The 27,204-nt window shown below is 36.8% G+C and overlaps 1 protein-coding gene across 2 annotated transcripts in view; it reads left to right on the top strand.

Annotated features, from left to right (window-relative positions):
• LOC132398003 (intermembrane lipid transfer protein VPS13B-like) overlaps nt 1–27,204 on the top strand; it is a 1,044,617-nt gene that overhangs the window by 66,893 nt on the left and 950,520 nt on the right. For both annotated transcript variants that reach the window (XM_059976892.1, XM_059976883.1), the window contains exons 5-6: nt 22,752–22,919; nt 26,616–26,797. In XM_059976892.1, coding sequence (XP_059832875.1) covers nt 22,752–22,919; nt 26,616–26,797 — 350 coding nt within the window. The remainder of the gene's footprint in view (nt 1–22,751; nt 22,920–26,615; nt 26,798–27,204) is intronic.

Genomic DNA, 27,204 nt, shown 5'->3' with positions numbered 1-27,204 from the left:
AGTATTGTAGGTCTTCAAGTCAGTTATGAACCTGATTTTTAGTGCATTTGTTAGCTAGGCCTACTAATATACAAATAAACAAATAGGCACACTGCACATTATAATCACCTCAGTTGTCAGATTGCACATTCTTGATGCTTTGATCTTAATCTATATTTACAAATTCCTACCTTGAGATGGATGTTGGAGTTTTTGCTGTGGAACGGAATGTTCGGAGAAATATCAGTTTTTAGGATTTTTTAGCAGGTTTGATATTGTCATTTAAAGAAAAATAGGATTGGTATATGGACAGGAAAGGAATGGAGGGTTATGGGCTAAGTGCAGGCCAGTGGGACGAGGTGAGAGTAAGCGTTCGGCACGGACTAGAAGGACCGAGATGGCCTGTTTCTGTGCTGTAATTGTTATATGGTTCTATGGTTAAATCTTTCTTCTTTCTTTTTCTTTCTTTTTCAATCTTTTTATTGAGTTTCATATAAATATAAAAAAACATAACATAATAATGAATAGGTTATGAATACAATAGACAAGATTACATTAATAATAGGATAATGATATCCTATTAAACATCAACAACAAAAAAGTACATTAATCAATCAAGTCTATATAATTATATATGAAAAAAAAACAAGACTAATCATCAAAAGAAAAAGAAAAAAAAATTAGAGATGTGTGAAAGAAAATATATATATAAAACAAACACTAAACTAAAACTAACATGGGCAATAATAACAGTTTATAAGTATATGATAGTGTCAAAGAACTCCGGAACTCCATACCTGAACAAGAATAAACAGAGAGAAGGTCTGGGAAAGGCCAAATTAATTCATATGAAAATGTCGAATGAACGGTCCCCAAGTTTCTTCAAATTTAATTGACGAGTCAAAAATAGTGCTTCTAATTTTTTCCAAACTCAGAGAAGAAATAGTTTGAAAAAGCCACTGAGACGTGGTAGGAGGGTTTACTTCTTTCCAATTTTGTAATATAGACCTTCTGGCCATTAATGTTACAAAAGCAATCATTCGTCTGATTGAAGGAGAAAACTGATTACCATCCTCATTTGGTATACCAAAGATTGCAGTAATAAAGTTAGGTTGTAAATCGATGTTCCAAATTGAGGAAATGGTAATGAATATGTCCTTCCAATAGTTATGTAAAGTGGGACATGACCAAAACATATGGGTCAGTGAAGCCACTTCTGAATGACATCTATGACATTGAGGGTTAATATGAGAATAAAATCGAGCAAGTTTATCTTTAGACATATAAGCTCTATGTACAATTTTAAATTGTATTAAAGCATGTTTAGCACATATAGAAGAAGAATTAACCATTTGTAAAATTTTTTCCCATTTATCTGTTGGTATATTGTATCGAAGTTCTTTTTCCCATTGTTGTTTAATTCTATCAGACATCTCTGGTTGTATCTTCATAATCATGTTGTAAATAAAAGCAACTAATCCCTTCTGACAAGGATTTAAGGTAAAAATCAAATCTGAGAAATCCGTTGAAGTTGAGTTGGGAAAAGATGGTAAAACTTTATGTAAAAAATTTCTGATTTGTAAATATCTGAAGAAATTAGATTTAGGTAATTTAAATTTATTGGAAAGTTGGTCAAAAGACATCAAAGTACCTTCAAAAAAAAGGTCACAAAAACATTTTATACCTTTCCTTTTCCATATGCTAAAGGCTTGATCTGTCAAGGAAGGTTTAAAAAAAAATTAAATAAAATAGGGCTATCAAGCACAAAGTTTTTCAGAGTAAAAAATTTCCGAAATTGAAACCAAATTCGTAATGTGTGTTTAATAACAGGATTAGATATCTGTTTATTGAATTTAACTAAATCAGCAGGAAGAGAAGAACCAAGAACAGAGAATAAAGAATATCCCTTTACTTCATTGCATTCCAAATTTACCCACTGCGGACACAATAATGAGTCCAAATCTAATTTCCAATACGTTAGGTTACGAATATTATTCACCCAATAATAAAATCTAAAGTTAGGCAAAGCTAAACCACCATCTTTTTTAGATTTTTGTAATTGCCTTTTACTTACCCTGGGGTTTTTATTTTGCCACACAAATGAGGAAATTTTTGAATCAATGTTGTCAAAAAAGGATTTAGGAATAAAAATTGGTAAGGCTTGAAATAAATATAAAAATTTCGGTAAAATCATCATTTTAATAGCATTAATCCGACCAACTAATGATAAGAATAAGGGAGACCATCTTGTAGTAAGATGTTGTATTTGAAGAAGCATAGGTAAAAAATTCAGTCTAAATAAATCTTTATATTTCTTGGTAATTTTTATACCTAAATAGGTAAAATTATCAGTAACAACTTTAAATGGAATCCTGTCATTCAATAAAGTTTGCGCGTTTAAAGGGAATAATTCACTCTTATCTAAGTTTAATTTATAACCAGAAAAACTACCAAATTGAGCCAACAAGGATAAAATAGTGGGAATAGATCTATCAAGATCAGAAATATATAACAGCAAATCATCAGCATAAAGTGATAATTTATATGATTTCTCATTACGGGTAATACCAAAAATATTAGGAGATTCACGAATAGCAATGGCTAAAGGTTCTAACGCAATATTAAATAATAAAGGACTTAAAGGACAACCTTGTCTCGTACCACGAGATAATTGAAAAAAGGAGGATCTATAATTATTTGTAAGAACAGAAGCAACAGGTTTATAGTATATTAGTTTAATCCATGATATAAAATTAGGACTAAAATTAAAATTTCTCAATGCATTAAATAAATATGTCCATTCAACTCTATCAAAGGCTTTTTCAGCATCTAATGAGATAACACATTCTGGGACTGTGGGTGATGAAGTATGAATTATATTAATCAATTTTCTAACATTAAAAAAAGAATACCGATTCTTAATGAAACCAGTTTGATCTTCTGAAATAATCTGTGGTAGTACCTTTTCTAATCTAGTGGCTAAAATTTTTGTAAGAATCTTAGAATCTACATTTAATAATGATATAGGGCGATAAGATGTACATAAAGTAGGATCTTTATCTTTTTTAAGAATTAGAGAGATAGTAGCTTCATAAAAAGACTGAGGTAATCTCTTCTTAGCAAATGCATCGTTAAAGATTTCACATAACCAAGGGGAAAGCAAAGAAGAAAAAGTTTTGAAAAATTCTACAATATAACCATCAGGGCCAGGAGCTTTCCCTGAATTCATTGATGAGACAGCCTCACCTATTTCGGCCATAGAGATAGGAGCATCAAACAAGCTACGATCTTCACCAATCAGTTTAGGAATATTCAAATTGTTAAAAAAATTATCCATCATGGACAGGTCACCATCAAATTCTGATTGATATAAAGATTTATAAAAATCTTGAAAAGCATTATTGATTTCTTTATGATCAGTGGTTAAATTACCGTCTTGTTTACGAATTTTAATAATTTGTCGCCTGGTCGAAATAGCTTTTAATTGATTAGCTAACAGTTTACCAGTTTGATCACTGTGAATATAGAATTGAGCTCTGGTCCTAATTAATTGATTTTCAATTGAAGAAGATAATAATAAACTATGTTCCATTTGAAGCTCAACTCTCTTCTTATAAAGTTCTATGGTAGGAGTCACGGAATAAATCTTATCAATTTCCTTCATTTTATCCACTAATAAAGCAATATCTAAATATCTTTGTTTCCTTTTACCAGCGGAGTACGAAATAATTTGTCCCCGGATAAAAGCCTTAAAAGAGTCCCAAAGTATTCCTCTGTCAATTTCTTCAGTATAGTTTGTTGAGAAAAACAAATCAATTTGCTGTTTTATATAGGTGACAAATTCTGGGTCTTGAAGCAGAGTAGCATTAAGTCTCCAAGATCTAACATTATTGGAAAAGTCCGGAATCTTAATAGATAACTTCAAAGGTGCATGATCCGAAATAGTAATAGAATCATATTTACAATCAATAACATCCGTTAATAACTGATGATCAATAAGAAAGTAATCAATTCTAGAATAACTATGATATACATGTGAAAAAAATGAAAATTCTTTATCTTTAGGGTTCAAAAACCGCCATATTTCTGTAATTCCCGAATCAACCATAAAAGAATTAATAAGTAAGGCTGATCTATTCGGAAGAGTTCGAATAGGTTTAGATCTATCCATCAAAGGATTCAAACAACAATTAAAATCTCCACCCATTATCAACATATATTCATTCAGATTAGGAAGGGAAGTAAATAAACGTTTAAAAAATTCAGGGCAGTCAAAATTTGGGGCATAAATATTAACTAGAACCACTTTCCGATGAAAAGTGAACCAGTTATCAACACAAATCTGCCCTGTGGATCAGAAATAATTTCGTGATGTGTAAACAAAATTGAGGGGTCTATAAAAATAGACACACCCCTAATTTTAGCGGTACAATTCGAATGAAATTGTTGACCCTTCCAGAACCGAAAAAAACATTGATTATCCTCCCTCCTAATATGGGTTTCCTGTGCAAAAATAATATTAGCGTTCAATCTATGGAATACCTTAAATTTTTTTTTACCTTTAATCGGATGATTTAAACCATTAGTATTCCAAGAGATAAAATTAATAGATTTATCCATCATGCCAATATTAGTTGTGTATATCATAATAGGTTAAAAAGACACATAACCCATAATTTAGGAAAAAGGAAAATAGATTCAGGAGCAACCGGAGAACATGACACCTCAACAATATTAATAATTTAAAGTTGGCCCATAAACTAAAAGCAGAAAAAAACGCAAAAGCATGAAAAAAGATCCCCACCCCCTCCCCCCACCGTTCGAAGAAAAGCCAAGCGGCAAGCGCATAATCTAACACTAACCTTACCCCCATTTCAAGATGGCAGCTCCATAAAAAGCTTTTAAAAAAAAACTATGTAACACCCATATTTAAATATAGGGTTGCAAAAAGAAAATATATGTCAATCAGAATGAGAAAACTAATATAATAAAACAAACAATCTTTAACAAAAAAAATAAACATTAAAATTTAAGAGTGTAATATACCTTTAAAAAATTTCATATATAAATGCAAGAAAGATGACGTTTCAAAAGCAAAGACTTATGGGAAGAAGAAACGACATTTTGAAAAAGCCATCTTACAAAATATAAATGTAGATTCAACAATCTATTAAAAAAGTTTAATAATAAAAAAAATACCAAAATAGGATCAGAAAAGATTCAATAAACACTACAATATATATAAAAAAAACTAAAAAAATTCAAAGCATTCGTCCCATTTCTAAGTACAGGCAAACAAATAAATGTTTATAAAAAGCAGAGTCTTATGGGAAGAAGAAACGACATCTTGAAAAAAAAATAAATCATTATTACAAGATATAGATGTATATATCTGAAACAAAAAAGAATAAAAAAATATTGTAAAAGTTAAGAAAGCATCCATAAAACAGTGATAATAGTGAAAAATAAGAGCCAGACCCGTAGAACGGGATAGAAAGTTATAACCCAACTTCGTAGGTTACTTAAAATGAGATGGCACCCTCTCTCCGAGGAATCTTCAACATGACACATAGTTCAAGTTGCACTAGAAGATCTATATTCTTCAACAAATTTCTTCGCTTCTTCCGGTGTTTTGAAAAATTGCTGACTGTTGTCGTTTAACGTAATTCTGAGCTTCGCTGGATACATTAAAGCTTGTTTAAGGCCAATCGAATAAATCTCTGCCATCACTGGTTTAAAAGCGATTCTTGATCTCATTACATCATAAGAATAATCTTCAACAATTCGGAATGAATTGGTGTTATAAGAAATCATGCCTTTTTTACGAGCTAATCGAATTAAAAGCTCTTTCTCCCGAGGATAATGAAGGCGAACAATCACCGCTCGTGGTTTATCAGACAGAGCCGAAAATCTCGCAACTCTGTGAACACGATCGATAACAGGTTTGGATTGCAAATCTTCAGCACTGAAAGTTTCCCATAGTAATTTAGAGAAAAATTCAGTTAAATCACCGGACTCAACTTTTTCGGGAAACCCGATGATACGCAAATTCTGTCTACGAGATCGATTTTCGAGATCAGTAATTTTAAACTTATACTGATCCATAGTTTTAGCATTCGACTCTACCTTCTTCTCCAATGCTTCAATTGTACGTACTTTTTCACAAATGGATTTTTCAAGAGTCGCGATCTTATCTTCATGCCGCTGAATGTCCGATGCCTGCGATTGAAGTTTAATTTCAAGCGATCTATCAGCTTCTTCAAGTTTGGATATTTTCCTGGTAAGTTTATTTTCCAAACTTGTCAGTCTGCTTCCCAATCTACCATCCAATCTGCCTTCCAGACTCGAAAGTTTAATATCCAGTTTAGCGTCCAAAAGAGTAGAGATTGCGTCGATGGATACAGGTTCCTTAGACGATTTCTTGCTTGTAGCCATTTTAAGTTTGTCGAGATTAGATCAAATATTATTTTAGGAAGAAAAAGTTAATCAAAAGTATCAACCCATGTGATTAAATTCGAAAAGATTTAATTAAGGGGTGATTATAGTTGAAAAAATGAAGAGCGCCTAAAGGCAGATGTTTACGTCGCCATCTTGAAACTCCACCCCCCAAATCTTTCTTATCCAGTAATGTTTTACTTAAAATTTATTCACAGAATTTATATGCTACTGGCAATGTTGGCATTAATTGTCCATCCTAATTGCTTCTGAATCAATGAGGGAATTAAAGGCCATTCACGCTGGTAGGTTGGGGACCAGCCCAATGAAGAAAGGCAAATTTCCTTGTCCAAAGGGCATTAATTCACCAGATGGTTTTCACAGCAGTGTAGTAGTTTCATGGTTACTGTTATTGAGAAGTACTTTCTTAAAATTCAAGATTTCTGAAATTATATAATTTTAAATTCTCTAGTTACATAGGTGGGATTCAAATTCTCATCCTTGGGTCAGAGGTTTAAAACTAACTTCTAATCTAGTAATTTAAACTCCATGCTGCAGTACACACTGCAGTCTGCCCATCTTTTTCATTGATCTCAACTTTCATTTCAGTCTCTCTGAATTTATTTTCTTTTCTTCTTCCCTTTCTCCAGCACTTCACAATTTGCTGCCAACCTCATTCATCTATGAATTGAGTTTTTTACATATTCATTTGCAGCATGACTGTCTATAATTTGTTTGTAATGTGGTCTGTCTCTATTTGGTTGATATTCTCCCCTATTTCTTCTACTCTCAACGTTTGCATATGCGGTAATTTCTAATTTTGACAAACACTTTGTATCCAATGCATTAACTCATCTGCTTTCACTTATTCAGTTTATTTGGTTTTTATTTAAATTCCCTTTGATATTGTTACAGTCCAAAAGTGGAAACTATATTGAGAGTTCCCAAAAATAGCCTTCAGTGCCACCTGTCAGTTGTGGCATTTTCATCCTCCTCCAAACTGGAAAAAAATGAGGTCAAGCTTTTGAACATGTATGTTGGGCCACACAATCAGCCAGCAGATGGCCTAGGTGTCTGCACACAAAAAGACCATTGACTTGACATGTTAATTGGCTGGAACCAGAAACAACACGTTTTGCTATTTATATTTGAAGGCTCAGATGATTAATTTGATTGAATACAGTTGTGTACGGATGAATATATTTCAATGTAGGATCCCTTTCTGTGTACTATGAATAAATGATTAAATAAATAAATACAGTGAATTATTGCTGACACTGAAACTATTGTAATGTTAAGACAACTTCTATGCATGCATCCCCCACTTAAAAAAAGTTATACCCAGTCTCAACAAGAAGACATTTTGGGAACTAAGTAGTGTCTGTTCAGATAATTTTGTTGAATCTGGGCAGCCTTCTTTCAGGATCAGGTACTTGTGTTGCGTCTGTGGATATTTATGTTGCTGGTTGAGATATTGATTATATGGCTTACTTCAGCCGCTGTGCACCAGCTGTGAGTGCTCTGGACAATGTAAGTGGCTGGAAATGAAGCTTTCTTAGACTTTGTACAGATAGTTTGCTTTGATACTGCTTCAGTAGGATTTGCCATCAACATTCCTTATCCACATTTGCATCAGAAAGATCTGTGTTGCTATGATTTCCATGACTTTGTATTCAGCCAGATAGCAAACAGTAAGTTTTCACATAATTGATAACAAGCCTTCATGTATGTGACTTTTACACGAGAAGTTGATGTGTTACTTGTATCTTTTCTCTCTGTAAGGTGAAGTGTTTCTTTTTAATTCTGCTGTTGTTTATACAGCTCTCAGAATTCTTCCAGCATTCTGTCCTAATGTTTACCTTAACATTGGGGTAATGTTTAAGATGTAAGTCAATGTTTTGGGTTGAGATTCTGCATCAAGACCGAGAGGGAATAGGGAAGATGGCCTTTGTGTACCATGAGAAGGGGAGTGGAATGGAGGTTGGTAGGTGATAAGTGAAAGCTAGTGAGAAGGGGATGATGGACCGATTGAACTCATTGGGGGGGGGGGGCTGGATTAAAGATTACTAGGTGACAGGTGGAAACCAATGAAAAAAGGATGATGGTAAGATGGAACCAGGCAGGGCAGAGAATGAGACAGATGAGCAAAAAGGAGTAGAAAACAAAATGTTTAGACAAGTTCATATGCAAGGGAAGCATCTGATGATGTAGGTCACTTACAATTGGAAAATTCTGTATGAATACAGTTGGGTTTTAACTTATCCGAACAGAATATGAGACATAGTTCTTCGAATTTGTGTGTTATGTGCTTCGGGTGGCATTTCATCTTAAATTTCCTTCATTGTGGAAGTGGGATGGAGAATTAAAATGACATGCCACTGGAAGCTCAGCGTAGCTATTGTAGATGGAGTGTAGGTGCTTTGCAAAGCGGTCATCTGGTCTGTGCTTGGTTTCATCATGTAAAGGAGGCCTCGTTGTGAACACTGAGGCCAGTATACAAGGTTGGAAGATAAGCAAATGAATCTTTGCCTCACCTGGAAAGGTGAAATTTAAATTTTTTTTTATAATTAAAAAATAAATATAAAATATCAAATAACACTCTTTTCTGTTATTTTCAATTAAAGGCTTATTTACGAGAAAAGCTGGGTCAAACAATGTTGATGCCAAAATCTAGTGAAATAGAAATATTAATTTGAAAAGGAAAAATTAAAAAAATTACATCTTGTATGTATAATTTGATTCAAAAACAATTAAATCAGGAATTCATAAATCAAGACAAAAATGGGAATTTGATTTGAATGTTAAAATTGATGGAAAAAACTGGTCAAGATTATGTTCTGATGGTATGAGAAATACAATAAATGTTCGACTTAGATTAATACAATATAATTTTTTATATCAATTATATATAACACCACAGAAAATAAATAGATTAAATTCAAATATGTCTGACCAATGTTTTCGATGTAATCAAGAAATTGGTACTTTTTTACATTCTCCTTGGTCTTGTTTTAAAATTCAACCATTTTGGATAAATCTAAGACTTTTATTGGAACAAGTTACTGGAGTACAACTCCCACATAGTCCAGTATTATTTTTATTAGGAGATATTGAAGGGACAATACCGAAACTTAAATTGAATAAGTATCAGAAAAAATTTATAAAAATTGCATTGGCAGTGGTCAAAAAAGTTATCACAGTTACTTGGAAATCTGATTAATATTTAACTATGGATCTTTGGAATAATGAAATACATAGTTGTATTCCACTTGAAAAAATTACATACAATCTAAGAAATGAATATGATATATTTTTGAAAATTTGGCTCCCATACCTACAAAAGATAGGATTAAATACATAGATCTTTTGAAGATAAAATTATAAAGTAATTGGGGAAAGTAAAAATAAATATTAAAATTATTTTGAACTCCATGGAGCATGTGGGGATCCTCCGATATCCAGGCAATCTTTCTCTTTTTTTTCTTTCTTTAGATACGGGTTAAGGGGGGGAGGGGGGGAGGGTTAATATTATTTTTCTCACTATTTATCATCACATTTATTCTTTGTAATTTTCTAAAATTTAATAAATAATAATAAAAAAAGAGGGTGAACCCTCAGAAGATGTCAATCGCCAGTGTACCTGGCAGGGCACTGAACATCTGTGCCCACCAACTGGCTGGATTGTTCAAGGACATATTCAATTTCTCACTGCTGTAGCCAGAGGTTTCAACCTGCTTCAAAAGGGCATCAATCATATCAGTGCCCAAGAAGAGACGGGTGAGCTGCCTCAACGACTATTGCCCAATAACACTCACAATTACAGTGATGAAGTGCATTAAAAGTTTGGTTTCAAAGGTTTCAAGGGTACATTTAATGTCAGAGAAATATATGCGATATACATTCTGAAATTGTTTTTCTTCACAACCATCCACAAAAACACAGGAGTGCCCCAAAGAATGAATGACAGTTAAATGTTAGAACCCCAAAGCCCCCCTCAGCTCCCCCAGCCACATATTAGCAGCAGCAGCAAAGCATCAATAAAGACACAGACTTTGCAGTACCCCAAAGACTACTCATTCACCCAGTAATTCAACATACCACAGTGATGCACCATCAATAACTCACACTGAGACGTAAGACGAGATATCGGCTTTTATTGACTGGAAGAAGGAACCAGGAGTGAGTGTCTATTATACAATGTCCTGGAGACTGAGGCCGAGCGTCAGGCCTCAGACCTCCTTTATACAGGGGCCTGTGGGAGGAGCCACAGGAGCAGTCAGCAGGGGCGTGTCCCGACAGGCACATAGTTCACCACACACAGGCTCTCTCTCTCTCCCTAATAAGGGAAAAAGAGGTGTCCCCATTTCACCTTGAGAGGGAAGACATAACAAACAACCCGCTGATTTACGATATTATAAGTCTGTTGCGTCACTTTTTTCTGAGCTGTGTGCCCAAAGAACTCGGGTCTTTGAGCACACAACTAGCAACCAGCTAGCTGCTTTCGATCTTCCATTTCCCACGACACAACAATTTCCTGTGGAGGCACCAACCTCATGTCCGCCCACCTCCAGAGCCACAAAATCCCAGAACCCCAAAGGTTTGCTAGTCTTCTGGGCCACATCCTTGGTATGTCGAATAGTGACCAGTTGTGACACCCTGTAGAGAGTCCCATTCCTACAAAGAACCAAAGTCAGCGTGTAACTCCAGGTCAGGGTCTTCAAAAGAACCCTGAAAGGGAAAAATAAAGATATTAGAGCTGTTTCTAAAGATGCAAGCAGAGGAGTCGCCGTTAGGCGCCATTGTCTCCTAAGCTCCACCCTTTTATGGAACATGGTTAGAATTAACTCCCTCCTGATTAAGGAACTGGTCTCGCTGATTTGCCTTTGGACATAGCAGGTCTACAGTGGATGTAGTCTAACCAGCTCTCAACTTGGTCTTGGACCATAAGTGGGAGAGGACAGCGGAAACAGTGCAGTGTCTAGGTATGTTGAAATGAGTTCATTGTGATAAGAGCAGGTAGAAACAGTGGCCTTACCAGGGCAGTCTATTGCACTTGGATAAGTGATAGAAGATTCTAATCTCCACTGTAGAGGGGAGATTAGAACATAGAGCAGTACACCACAGGAACACGCCTTTTGACCCACAATGTGGTGCTGAATCAATTAAATTAATCATCAAATGGCCAACTAACCTAATCTCTTCTGCCAACACAATTTTCCAAACATTCATGTGTCCATCTAAATGTCTCTTAAAAATCCCTAATATCTGTGTCTACCAGCACCCCAAGGCAGTGCATTCCAGGCACCCACATTCTTTGCATTTATATATATTTTTTAAAAATTTGCTATTCATATCTCCTTTGAAATAATCCCCTCTCACCTTAAACGTATGCCCTCAGGTATTAGACATTTTAACCCTGAGAAAAATATCCTGTCTGTCTCCTTTTATCTATCCCTCTCATAATCTTATAAACCTCTATCAGATCTCCCCTCAGCCTCTGCTGCTCCAGAGAAAACAACCCAAGTTTGTCTGACCTCTAGTTATAGTATGTTCCATCTAATCTTGGCATCATCATAGTAAATCTCTTCTGCACTCTCTCCAAAGTTTCAATATCCTTTCTATAATGGGGCAATAAGATCTGTAGCAGTCTGGGAGACGCTGGAATACATTTGTGGGGTCATGATCCAGAGGGGTGATATGGGGGTGTCAGAAAGCTGCCATCAGGCTTCTTCAAAGTAAAGGTCAGTGCAACAGATAACTGTATTCCTCTGTATCTGGTGGTTTGAAGCCGTAGGACATAATTCTCAGTACAGCATAGGAACAGCTCACAATGGCAGCACTGGCAACAATGCCAAATTTCACTAGTCCCATCTGCCTGCATGTGGTCTATTACCTTCTGTTTCCTGGCTGTTCATGTGTCTGTCTAAATACCTTTTAAATGTTTCCATTGTATTGCTTCTACCACTACCACTGACCATTCTCTCTATGTAAAAAAAATGCCACATAAACAGAAGATTAAACCTTTCTCCCCTCTCAGTTTAAAACCCTCTAATACTTCATATTTCTGTTCTGCGGAAAAATTCTGTTTACTCTGTTTGTCCCTCTTACAATTTTATAAACTTCTATCAGATCCCCCCCAGCCTCTGACATTCCATACAAGATGATGCAAGTTTGTCCAATCTCCATGTAACTTATGTTTGCTAATGCAGGCAACAGCCTCTTCTGCACTCTCTTCAAAGCTTCCCCATCCTTCCTGAAATGTGGTGACCAGAAATGTCAGGATTAGTCTAATGTGAGCAGAATGCTGCATATTTGAAGCTGGTGAGGTTGGAATGGCTGACGAGAGTTGAGAAGTCCAAGCAGTAATTCGAAATGACAAAAAATCAAGAGAATTGTATATCTCAGCATCAATCATTTTGTTTGTCTTCTTATGTTAGGGCATGTCGTCTCTTGACTTGGCCTCAGTAAAATCACTGCTGCTTTCAATTCAATCCATTTCAAGTTTAATTGTCAATCAGCCATACATAAGTCTTCATGAATACAGCCAAATGAGACAGCATTACTAAAGGATCAAGGTGCAATACAATACAGCACACAAAAGATAGCAAGCACAAAAAAAAGTATCACAGTTACAGAATAAAAGTTCCAAAAACTCACGATTCCATTCCATTTTCCCCACCTGTTTTCCATTTTGCTTTGTCTGTTCTTGAATTCCAAACTTTATAGTCCTTCAGTCTATCTAATCTAATCTGATCTAATTGGGTGGCACAGTAGCATAACATTTCGTGCAATTGCTTTACAGTGCTAGAGACAACTGATTGGGTTTTGATTCCTGAAGCTGTCTGTAAGGAGCTAGTATGTTCTCTGAGTGCTCTGGAGTTCTTTCCACATTCTAAATATATACACTTAGGTTTAGAGTTAGTGAGTTGTGGGCATTCTGTGTTGGCACTGGAAGCATGGTGACACTTGCAGGCTGCCCCTTCCCAAGCCTACAACTATGTTAGTTGTTGATGTAGAACAACACATTCCACTGTATGTTTCAACATACATGTGACAAATAAAGCTCATCTTTATTTTATCTATCAATTAAAGTAATACACAACTGACGCTGTTTACTAGGGTTTCAGGTTTTTTTTTGTTGTTTGTCAATACCAGTCTGCACTTGGCTGCAGTTTTCAATACAAAAAACATTATAGATCTAAACATATAAGGGCAAACCTTATTAATGACAGATGATTATAGATGCCCTGCTATAGCTAGATTTAGCTTATTAAATTTCAGAGTATCAAATTGCATGAAAAATAACTATGGATTTGAGTTGAAGTGCTACTGTTGTATGTAATGTTACTTTTGTGATGTATTTTGTTTGTACTGAAAGAGAACACTGTAGCCTAAACATATGATGTATTCACAACTTCGCAGAAAAGGTTTAAGTTTACAAATAATTAGATTTGTTTTAAAGTAAAGCTTCCTTTAAATTTTAGTGTTGCATGAAATGGTAGAGGCATTCTCATATCAAAAGATGCTGTACGCTTTCAGCTCCAAAGTCATAATATAATATTTTTCCTCATCATGAATGGAAAGACTGAAGCATGAAATATATTAAATGAGAACAGTGAGTGGGAACTATTGTGGGGATAATATTATCAAGGGGCTCCTATTGATATATCAAACCATTGGGGAAGTGGTTGAGTTCAGGAATAGAAAAGTTTAAAAAAAATCTTTTGTCTCTCTTCTGATACCAAAATATATAGTGCAATGAAGTGAAAGGAAATTACCAAAAACTAGTTTTTACATAGATCAGAATGAAAGTACGACATTGTGGTTATATAGCTCATAATCCTAACTTTATGCACATTTTTGGCGAAGGCAGAGGCCGTGGGTTCAACACCACTTAAGAACTTGGAAGTTTGACCTTAGCTAGCAGTCTAATATAGTATTCAAGATATCTACTGTGTATAAGATATTAATCAAAGGTCTTATCTGCCCTCTTAGATGGACATATAACACTATATATGCATTATATATATATATATATATATATATATATATATATATAAAAAGGCAGGACTTCTTTTCAGAGCGGGCAGCGGAGTCTGTGGAAGCAGAGTCCTGGGCTTTGGCTAAGTGGGCTTCGGCGTAAGGGGACTTCGGTAAGCTTGTGTGATTGCTTGCTGAGGGGAAGAAGGTAAGGTCGCTAGGTGCTTTTTAGACTTATTCTATTAATCCAGTTCAAGTATAGGGGAGACAGTCAGAGCAGTGGTGTGCTCCGTATGCAGTATGTGGGAGGTCAGGGTCAACACAGTTGTCCCTGATGACCACACCTGCAAAAGGTGCGTCCAGCTGCAGCTCCTATCAGACCGAGTTAGGGAGTTGGAGCAGGAGCTGGATGAACTACGGATCATTCGGGAGGTGGAGGCAGAGATAGATAGTTATCAGGAGGTAGTCACACCAAAAAACCAAGAAGTAGGCAGATGGGTGACAGTCCAGAGAGGCAGGGGGAGCAGGCAGAGAGAGCAGAGCACCCCTGCGGCCATTCCCATTAACAATAAGTATACCGTACTGGATACTGTTGATGGGGATGACCTACCAGGAATGAGTTGTAGTGGTCCTGCCTCTGGCACAGAGGTTGAACCCTCAACTAGAAAGGGGAGGAGGGAAGAGAAGAGAGCGATAGTTTTAGGGGACTCTATAGTTAGGGGGGCAGATAGGAGATTTTGTGGGGCAGATCGGGAGTCTCGGATGGTATGTTGCCTCCCTGGTGCCAGGGTCCGGGACATCTCAGATCGGGTGCAGGCTATTCTTGAGAGTGAGCGCATGAACCCAGATGTAGTGGTCCATGTAGGGACCAATGATGTAGGTAAGGTGAGTGAGGGGGTCCTGCTTAGAGAGTTCAGGGAGTTAGGAGTGAAGCTGAAAGGCAGGACCTCCAGGGTGACAATCTCGGGATTGCTACCTGTGCCACGTGCGAGTGAGGCGAAGAATAGAATGATTATGCACATTAATACGAGGCTGAGAGCATGGTGCAGGAAGGAAGGGTTCAGGTTTTTGGATAATTGGTCTTTGTTCCAGGGACATTGGGATCTGTTTCGAAGGGATGGTCTACATCTGAACCGGAGGGGTACTAACACTCTTGCAGGAGTATTTGCCAGTGCTGCTCGGGGGGGGGGGGGTTTAAACTAGGTGTGCAGGGGGCAGGGATCCAGATCCAGAGGGTTGGTCAGAAGCTGCATGGGGTTAAATGTGTAGAAGGTTTGGGTGATCTTGAGAAGGTCATCAAAATTCAGGGTGCAATTAGCCTGATGGAAGTTCAAGGAGCTGGGTTAGGTACAGTAGACAGTCTTTTAAGCAAAGAGAGGAGGAATGGGCTAAGAATTCTATACTTGAATGCACGTAGTGTCAGAAATAAGACAGATGAGCTTGAAGCTCAGATGAAAATGGGGAACTACGATATTGTTGGGATAACGGAGACATGGCTGCAAGGGGATCAGGCCTGGGAATTGAGTGTACCAGGGTATACGTGCTATCGTAGAGACAGAAATATGGGAAGAGGGGGTGGGGTGGCCCTGTTGGTGAGGAATGAGATTCAGTCCTTAGCAAGAGGTGACTTGGGAACAGGGGAAGTAGAGTCTGTGTGGATTGAGCTGAGGAACAGCAAGGGTAAAAAGACCCTAATGGGTGTTGTGTACAGGCCCCCAAACAGTAGCGTGGATATTGGGTACAAGTTGATTAGGGAGTTAACATTGGCATGTGCGAAAGGTAATGTAGTAGTTATGGGAGATTTTAACATGCAGGTCAACTGGGAGAATCAGGTAGGTGCTGGACCCCAGGATAGGGAGTTTGTGGAGTGTCTAAGGGATGTATTTTTGGAACAGCTTGTGCTTGAGCCAACCAGGAACGAGGCTATTTTGGACTTGGTGATGTGTAATGAACAGGAATTGATAAGTGATCTTGAAGTAAAGGAGGCATTAGGAAGTAGTGATCATAACATGATAAGTTTTTATCTACAATTTGAGAGGGATAAGGGCAGATCAGAGGTGTCAGTGTTGCAATTAAATAAAGGAGACTACGGAGCCATGAGGGAAGACCTGGCCAAAGTTAAATGGGCGGATGCCCTGGCAGGAAAGACAGTGGATCAGCAGTGGCAGATATTCTTGGGCATAATACAAAAGATGCAAATGCAGTTCATTCCAATGAGAAGGAAGGATTCAAAGAGTGGGAAGGGGACAAAGGAAGTCAGAGATTGTATAGCATTAAAGAAAAAGAAGTATGACAGGGCTAAGATGAGTGGGAATACAGATGATTGGGAAAGTTTTAAGGAACAGCAGATCTTAACTAAAAAAGCAATACGAAGAGAAAAAATCAGGTATGAGCTCAGTCTAGCCAGGAATATAAAAGGGGATAGCAAAAGCTTTTTTAGCTATGTGAAGAGAAAGAAGATAGTTAAGAACAATGTTGGCCCCTTGAAGAATGAATTGGGAGAAATTGTTATGGGAAACAGGGAAATGGCAACAGAATTTAATGCGTACTTTAGATCTGTCTTCACCAGGGAGGACACAAGCAATCTCCCAGATGTATGGATGGGCCAGGGTCATAAGATATCAGAGGAATTGAGACAGATTGACATTAGGAAAGAAACTGTGATGAGTAGACTGGTAGGACTGAAGGCTAATAAATCCCCGGGTCCAGATGGTCTGCATCTGAGGGTTCTAAAAGAGGTGGCTCAGGAAATTGCGGATGCATTGGTGATCATTTTCCAATGTTCCTTAGATTCAGGATCAGTTCCTGAAGATTGGAGAGTGGCTAATGTTGTCCCACTTTTCAAGAAGGGAGGGAAGGAGAAAACGGAGAACTATCGCCCTGTTAGCCTAACGTCAGTCGTGGGGAAGATGCTTGAGTCCATTATTAAGGACGAAATAGTGGCACATCTAGATGGCAGAAATAGGATTAGGCCGAGCCAGCATGGATTTACCAAGGGCAAATCATGCTTGACTAATCTGTTGGAGTTTTTTGAGGGTGTAACAAGGATGTTAGACGAGGGTAAGCCAGTGGATGTTGTGTACCTAGATTTTCAGAAGGCATTCGATAAGGTGCCACATAGGAGATTGGTGAGTAAAATCAGAGCTCATGGCATTGGGGGCAGGGTTTCAACATGGATAGAAAACTGGTTGGCAGATAGAAAGCAAAGGGTAGCAGTGAATGGGTGTTTCTCGGACTGGCTGGAGGTGACTAGTGGGGTACCACAGGGCTCTGTATTGGGACCACAGCTCTTTACGATTTATGTCAATGATTTAGATGAGGGCATTGAAAACTATATCAGCAAGTTTGCTGACGATACTAAACTGGGTGGCATTGTGACATGCGAAGAGGACGTTAGGAGAATACAGGGAGACTTGGATAGGCTGAGTGAGTGGGCAGATACTTGGCAGATGTCATTCAATGTGAATAAATGTGAAGTTATCCACTTTGGAAGCAGGAACAAGAGGGCAGAGTATTGTCTGAACGGTGTCGAGTTAGGTAAGGGAGAAATGCAAAGAGACCTAGGAGTCCTAGTTCACCAGTCAATGAAGGTGAATGAGCAAGTGCAACAGGCAGTGAAGAGGGCAAATGGAATGTTGGCCTTTGTTACAAGGGGAATTGAATACAAGAGCAAGGATGTCCTTTTGCATTTGTACAGGGCCCTGGTGAGACCACACCTGGAATATTGTGTACAGTTTTGGTCTCCAGGTTTAAGGAAGGACATTCTGGCAATTGAGGAAGTGCAGCGTAGATTCACTAGGTTGATTCCTGGGATGGCAGGGCTGTCTTACGCAGAGAGATTGGAGAGATTGGGCTTGTACACGCTGGAATTGAGGAGATTGAGAGGGGATCTGATTGAAACGTTTAAGATAATTAAAGGATTTGATAGGATTGAGGCAGGAAATATGTTCCAGATGTTGGGAGAGTCCAGTACCAGAGGGCATGGATTGAGAATAAGAGGTCAGTTATTTAAAACAGAGTTGAGGAAGAGCTTCTTCTCCCAGAGAGTTGTGGAGGTGTGGAATGCACTGCCTCGGAAGACGGTGGAGGCCAATTCTCTGGGTGCTTTCAAGAAGGAGCTGGATAGATATCTGATGGATAGGAGAATCAAGGGATATGGGGACAAGGCAGGGATTGGGTATTGGTAGTGAATGATCAGCCATGATCTCAGAATGGCGGTGCAGACTCAAGGGGCTGAATGGTCTACTTCTGCACCTATTGTCTATTGTCTATATGTACAGGGAAATAGGATTAGGAGTGGTCCTTCAACACTATTCTGTGCCTGTTCCATACAGACCTTAATTCCCATTATATTTCTGATATATACTTGCCTCCTCTCGAAGTACTTCCATAGCTATAGCTAGGAACTAGGTGCAATTTTTTAACAATTTTACTATATGTTATTTTTTAATCCTGATTTAATGGCATAGCTTATTAACAGAACAGTTAGGTTGCATTGGTATGACATGTCACCTGACATGAAGCCATGAAGCATATTGACTGCATAAATATAAATTAGCTCTTTGGATCAGTTTTCAAATCGAAATGAACATCAGTGAACAGCATTGAATAATTTAGTAGTTCATTTGGTTTTACTAATGCTGATGCCCTGGTATCAAATAAACTTCATTGGTGGCAAGGATTTGCTAAATTTAATGGATGCTGAGACAAGATCAATATCAGGTTCACTACACATAGTTGAATATACCTTTATAGGAATGCCATGAGGGTCACCAGACTGATGCAGACGCTGGAGGGCAAAGCTAAAAGTTGACGGGGGAGGGAGTTTAAAGAGATTTGGAAAGCATGTTTTTTTTACACAGAGTGGTAAGTGCTGGGATGTGGACCATGTGCAGGCACTTTGAATTAGAATCATGGTCAGCACAGATCTGGTGGGCTGAAGGATCTGTTTAATATGTGACATTCTACATTCAATCCCATAATAACCCCCTTTGTTCCAAACATAACAGCCCCACTTCTCAAGTCTGTCTCTCATCTTTGGGATTAGTTTTAGGAAATCTGTTTAGCACTCTCTCTGAAGCTGTTACATTTTCCCTAAAATACTGTATATAGCTGAGTACTACTTATTGGTTAAAATAGGAAGGTGGTTGGGAAGCAGGTATAAGAGTACATAACTTTGTATTAAGTCAGTAGTATTAAGTGTAATTTGGTAATTGGAAAGACATAATATACAGTACTGTGCAAATGTCTTAGTCATCCTAGCTCTATATATATACTTAAGACTTTTGCATAGTACTGTATGTGTTTTTTAAACAGTATTTTTTTCAAATTGCTCTGTTACTTGTAACAACAACAACCCCCCTCCAGTGCCTGTCAGATTTTTCATTTCTTGTCTCTTTTAGAAATATGCCCTCTAGCAAACTTTAAAGAACTAAAGTTTAGTTTAGCTATCCCTCAGTGTTCAGGAGATCTATTCATCAGTGCAAATGTGGTGTTTAGATTTTGTTTCCCTTGACTTTCTAATATACTTTTTCTGGCTTTAAGAACACAAGTGAATTGTGAATTTGGCATTATTTACTGTAGTGTAAATGAGAGATATTGCTTCTTGTGCAAGTTGATTACAAAAGCCAAATTCACTTAAATAAGAATAGCTTCTTGTTTGCCTTTAGATTTCTGACTGGACTATGAACTCATATACCACCACTTCACTATTTTTGTGTGTTCCTTTTTGCACTATTTATTGAACTTATTTTCATGTATATTTCTTTTTGTACATGTGCCAGTGATACTAAATCTGATTCTGATTCTGAAATTCAAGTGTTACGTTAGACTGTTCTAATTTACATATGGACTACTGGGAACAAGAACTTAGAGGGAACACATATAATTGAAACCTCCCACATTTCTCAGATCTATCTGGTCATTCCTACTATCTTGTATGTGTACAGGTTATAGGATTTTGTATTATGCAAGAGAAAGAATAAACCAACAGCCTCACCTTTCTGCACTGTTCTGACATTTGCTTGGATGTATCAGTTATGTGGTCTCTGATGTAACAGTCTATTGAAAATATTGTCACTTAAAATATGTGGCTAGTTAATATCTTAATAACTGAAACAAAAGGGCCTAACATCTTCCTGGTAAGATTTTCACAAGAGGCAATATAAAATGGGTGGTTGAAAATACACATTTCTGGTGACATAAATGGGAAATGAAGCTGGTACATATTCATCTACAGCTTCTGCACTACTTTCAATACTCACTTAAGCAGTCATTAAGTAGAAAAATTTGCTTTGCATCCTTTGCAGAACATATTTCAGCATGTTGTCTTCTATCAGTCAGGACTCCAATTAAAGAGATTCCTCATTTTGGTTCCAAATTAAACCAATCACTCATTACTGATGTTTTATAAACTCATATGTTCACCATTAAAGTCTATAGCCACATATGTGCTGCAGTTCTCTTGGAGAATGGCCCGTCTCATCTTTATTACCTCTGCAGGGGAATCAGTCAACTGTTAACTCTTAGTTACAGATTCTTTTTACGGAAAGCATTGAATGATAGAGTTACCATAAGTTTAGTTCCTCAGGTCTTTCCATGGGGATTTTCTGATTTCCTTTTTACTCCAAAAGGAAGAAACTATTCTTACAATAGATATAAAAATACTTAAGTGCAAAAAAACATTTTAGCACCATATCTTTATTGGTGAGAGGATGAAAAAAGTTCTTGGACGTTATGATATTTCATTCCTGCATTTTGCAGATGATGTTTAATATGCACTGGGAATGCAAATGTAGTTCATTTTTCCAGCTAAGATATGGTTGAACAATTTTAAATAGGTTTCTTCCCAGTAGGCTGTTATGCAGGTGCTGACTATGTCAATTGTTGACACAACTCAAGTCCCTCTGCTTAATAGAGAGTGCACTGTGGAGCACCAGTATGCTGGCCTTTACAAATTAGATCCAGAAATAAAAATAATAGGAGGTTAAATGTTAGCTTACTGTTTTTTCGCAGTGGGGTGGGTATGGATTTGGAGAACAACTAAAGGCAGCAAAATTCATTTCAAAACTTCATGAGAAGATATTGAAAGGAATGAAAGTTGTTTCAGTATCTAATTTAACCATTTGTACTTAAGCTGCCTAAACAATTTTACTTAAGTAGTTCCTTCAGTCTTGAGCAGAATTTGTAAGCAAATAGTTTGTGAAAATGGATAATTTTTATAGTCAAGTAACTTTATAATTTTCAATACTGGAACATCTACAAACAAATTTAATTGTTCTCTGACAAAACAAGCTGAATAATTAATTATCAGCCATAGTGGAAAAAATTAGAAGTGAACTGCAAGCTAATTCCAAATGTAGGTTTAGAAACTAAATATTTTTCCCTTAATTTTTATCAGTTGCTTCCCTTGGTTTATCTCTTTTCCGTATTTCATTTAAACAGTATGCATTATATTTCTATTTTAATTGGAATTCATTTATGGATTAAAAATGAATTGATATCTTTAATACCTCAATACTTGCAGCTCATTGTAAGTTCATTGTAAGTGTGTTGACTAACTATTTACTGCTTTACAGTTTCCATTCACTTCAATTGATGCATTTTTTTCTTGCAAATTGAGTGTTGGTCTTTTATTTTTATTTTATTATTTTTGTCTTTAATTGGGTTCTTTAATGTTTCTTGCTTTGTGGCTACCTGTGAACAAGCAAACTCAAGGTTCAATAATTTATACATTCTTCGATAATAAATGTACTTAGTCTTGAATCTTAATCTGAGTGGGATGCTGCATATGAAAACTGTGGAAGCCATTTGAATGGAAGAATAACAATCTGAAATATTTTGTCTGTTCATTTATTACTTGTTGTTTTTGATAATCTTTAACAAGGTAAGAAGAAGCTGAGAGTTGACAGCATAGTTATTTATTTAGAGATTCAGCATGGAATAAGCCTTTCTAGTCCAATGAGCTGCCACACTAGCAACCCACCTATTTAACTCTAGCCTAATCACAGGGCAATTCACAATGACCAATTAACCTACTGTCTGGTATGTCTTTGGGTTGTGGGAGGAAACCAGAGCACCTAATGGAAACTCATGCATTCATGGGGAGAACATACAGACTCCTTACAGATGGCACTGGAATTCAATTCTGAACTCTGGAATGCCCTGATCTATAATAGTGTTATGCTAACCACAGTGCTACAATGGTACCACAAAAAGTATTGTTGGAAGTATTTAACTTGCATCTAATAGCCCTGTGCTACATTGTCAGATCAATGGGAATGAAGCACAGTAGACTTTCTCTTTGTTGCAAAAACACAGTAATATTAATTGTGCCTTCCTCGTTCACCCTGCTACAGGTTATGTGCAGAGTCTGATTAGACGTGTTGTTAACAATGTAAACATTGTAGTAAACAACCTCATCTTGAAGTACGTGGAGGATGATATTGTTTTATCGGTCAACATTACATCAGCGGAATGTTACACAGTGGATGAGTTTTGGGATCGAGCCTTCATGGATATCTTAGGTGAGTGAAAAAGATAATTACCTCGTTTATGCTTATGTAAGGGTAAGTATTCAAAACTTACAAGACATTTTTCATGAAGCAAGATAATTGTAAATAATTTATAATACCTTCTAATAACTTATAGATAGGGTGGAGTTGCTTTGGGAGGGACCAGATATTTGGATAGTCAAGGCCACCTGGCTCAAGTAATTAAAATTTGTTGTGGGTGGTGGGGTTGGTATCTGCAAAATGCCAGAATTAATTGAGCAATAAGACCCAAGAGAGTTTTACAATTGAAGGAGTGATGTGACAGAGCAGAGATTCTAAGATGATTCCATTTCTCTCCTTGGAAACTCTGTCTGAAACATTTAATTTCAAACTTTCCTCACCTTACGACCTTTCCTTCTCTTTTCACCAAGTACTGAAAACCTGGCCTTGTGTTTATCAGCTTAATACTTCACTATTCCAATGTTCTTTTAGCCTTCCTCCAGTCTTCCATTTGATTCCAAAAAGAATTATAAAATTGATAAATTGTTGAACTGTGAACCAAAGCAGATCAATGCAATTGACATTTGTTGTGAGTTTGAATGTGGGCATCAGTTTAACATAATATACAAAATAAAATGGAAATGGGAAAAGTCATCATGCATGGATAAATTAGAATTTTTTTGCATTATTTTGGCATGGGGCAGGTTACTAATGTGGTATAAGATTAGACCAATGATAGATCTTTGATTGTGCTTAAGAGATAATGATACGTCATTACAGTCAGAAGCCATTGTGGGTTATTCTTGATCTGTAACTCCAGGTAAGCGCAGAGAAAAAGTTTTCCCAAACTGCAACTTTCAGTGATTTATGCACACTGATCCCCAGGTCACCTTGCTCTTGCGCCCCTTTTAGAACTTGAAATTGAATTTTAGAACTGTTTTAGAATTCTATATTGTTTGTCCTAATACTTTCTTCCAAGTTGCATTACCTCACATTTTACTGCTTTAAACTACTTCTGGCATGTATCTGCTTATTTCACCAGCTTCTGTATTGTCCTGTAATCTATCACCATCTTCTTTGTTGATGAGTTTATAATATGGCCCCTTATCAAAAGCCTTCTGGACGTATATCTGCATGACCTCAACTGCATGACCTTTAGATTGACAAAAACATCTCCTCCACAATCTCCATCAGCTCAATTGCACCAAAGTGTTGTGTGCTGAGTCCCTACTCTACTTGTTTTACACCTATGACTGTGTGGCTAAGTGCAACTCCAACAACAAATTCAAGTTCACTGATGACAGCATTGTTGTGGGCCATGTCAAAGGTGGTGATGAATCAGCATACAGGAGGGAGAGTGAAAATTTGACTGAGTGGTGTAGTACCAACAGCCTCTCAATGTCAGCAAGACGAAGGAACTGATTGTAGACTTCTGGAGAGGGAAACCAGAGGCCCATGAGCCAGTACGCATCGGTGGATCAGAGATAGAAAGGGTCAGTAATTTTAAATTCCTGGGTATCTCTATCTCAGATTACCTGTCCTGAATCCATCATATATATGTCATTTCAAAGAAAGCACGGCAGTCTCTCCACTTCCTTAGGAGTCTACGTAGATTTGGCATGTCATTGAAAACCTTGACAAACTGCTATGGACGTGTAGTGAAAAGTGTGTTAACTGGCAGCATTACAGCCTGGTATGGAAATGTCAACACCACTGAGCAGAAAATTCTGCAGAAGGTAGTGGATCATGGGTAAAGCCATCCTAACCATTGAACTACGTGAAATGCTGTTGTAGAAAAGCAGTATCCATCATCAAAGATCCTCACCACCCAGGCCATGCCATCAGGTAGAATGTACAAGTGCCTCAGGACTGGCAGCACCAGGTTCAAGAACAGTTACTACCCCTCAACCATCAGTCTCAAACAGAAGAGGATAACTGCACTCACTCTATTTTTGGTGTTCCCACAACTAGTGACCTCACTTTAAGGACTTTTTTATCTTGTTATTTCATGCTCTTGTTATTTATTGCTATTTATTTATGTTTGCATATGCACAATTTGTTGCTTTCTATGCTTCTTCTCTTTCATTGATCCAGTTACAGTCAGTGTTCTATAGATTTTCTGAGTATGCCTGGCAGTGACATACATGCACGCTGATAATACATTCTACTGTGAACTTTGAAATCTAACTTCTATCTTGTACAAAAAATCTATTGCATTGGTTAAACATGATTTTCCCTGAAATAAATCCATACTGGCTTGCCTTAGTTAATACTATTCCTTCAGGTGACTATTAATTCTGGACTGGATAAATGTTTTTATAAGCTTTCTTACTACTGAGGTTAAACTGAGTGGTTGGTAGTTGATGCAATTATCCCCGCTCCCTCTTCTGAACCAATTTCTTCTTCTCTCATATCCAAGGGATGCATCCCATTCAGTCAGAGTAACTTTGTATTTTAAGTTCAGCCAATTTTTCTAATACATCCATGTAATCAGTTATTTAATGAAACTAATCTCTCAGTCATCTCCTTCACTATTACTTGGAAACACCCTCTTTAATTTTAAATAATCATGTCCATCTTGAAACAACTTGAGCAGAAATTACTGAATAAATTACTGCCCAGAATCAGTAATTTAGTGTTTGGTAATTATGTCCCCAATTTGTACTTTAACAGTGCTCTCAGCATTCATGTACAGCCTTCCATTATTGTCTTAAGTGTGCCCCACTCCTCCACGAACTACCCTTTTAGCATTTATGTTTAGAGGAATGTAAATTGCACAACAATTTGTGATGATGCAGAAATCAGAGTAGCTAATCCTTACTGTAAGTTGCTGGCTGATACATTCAGTAATGCAGTTGTTCACATGCTTCTACTATTGGAATAGTCTTTGATTCTAGGCAGTAATTTAGTGTTTAGTAATTTTTGCTCAAGTTGTTTCAAGATGAACTCTATTACTTAAAATTGCAAATTTTAACCAATTCCATTTTTGCAAAGCAAATGTTGAATTTTAAAGCAGCCGAAAACTTCTAATCAATTATCGTTTTGGCGGAGAATATAACTTCTTAATGCCTAATAGTTGTGGAACAGCAAGAGGCTCGAGAGATGTGGATAGGCAGGATGTTTTCGCCTTTTTTTTTAGATGAATTTTCTTTACATTCTGCAATTCGTATGGTAATTTACATGTTTTCCTGTATATGCCTCCGTTAATTTATCTATTCAGCTTTTAAGCCACTTGCAAATGAGATTTTGTTCTTGGGGCTAAATAGTTGTGTGGATTCTGCTTATTTAATTTCTGGCTTTCTTTCTTTTGTGTTTTTTTCTCTTAACGTTTCACATTCATTTTCTTTCTCTTACCTCCTACTTTGAAATAAAACCCATAACAAACAGCATAATAGACAGAATTTATCAGATATATTCAATAAACTTTTTGTAAAGTATGGAATGTTTTACTTTTTAAATAATTATACTTGGTATTATATTTTGCATATTTTAAATAATTAGACTATGAAAATGTAAAAATATCAATGTAATCACCCAGCAGAAATGTTGAAATCATGTAAAAAATATATATATTTTTCAACAAAATATTTACCCAAAATTATACAATAAGACTTGCCAACATGTTCTAGTGATATTTTAAAATGATACACACAGTAGATGTTAATATTTACATGGAATGTGTCAAATTTCTATTTTGGCCAATTGTGCACTGTTGCTGTCTTCATTTAGCTCCAGAATTGGTATTGAGGAAGGTGATCAACTTTACCGATTGTACGGTTTGTCTGGACAAGCGAAATGCAAGTGGAAAGATTGAGTTTTACCAGGATCCTTTGCTCTACAAGTGTTCCTTCTGTACGAGGTTGCACTTTACTTACGACAACCTCAACTCTAAAATTCCATCAGTTATTAAGGTATGCTTTTAAGAGGGTTTTCTAAAATGGGGGTAACAACTTCTTCAGTGAGTCAGACTAAATTACTAATGGATGGTTGTAGGGCATTGTCAGTTGATGTTATTGATTAAGTTGGAAAGTTGCAGTTGTGGAATGGTTACGTCATAGCCCTTGATACCCTAATTAAAGCCAATGTTTTTAAACATTCACTGATCAACCAGTTCAAAATTTATAGTTGATGAAGTTAAATTCAGAAAATTGTATTAATCTGAAATAAAAACTGGACTCACTGATGGTGACTGTGAAACAGCTGGTATGCTGTAAAAACTCATCTGGTTTACTGAAGTACTGTAGGGAAGAAAATTTGGCCTCTTGCCCTGATCTAGCACAATGATTTGAATATTACCTTAGGCCCTTTAAAAGAAGTG

This window comes from Hypanus sabinus, chromosome 1, assembly GCF_030144855.1.
Source record: "Hypanus sabinus isolate sHypSab1 chromosome 1, sHypSab1.hap1, whole genome shotgun sequence".
NCBI classification, from domain to species: domain Eukaryota; kingdom Metazoa; phylum Chordata; class Chondrichthyes; order Myliobatiformes; family Dasyatidae; genus Hypanus; species Hypanus sabinus.
This window is presented reverse-complemented; position numbering and strand designations above follow the sequence as displayed.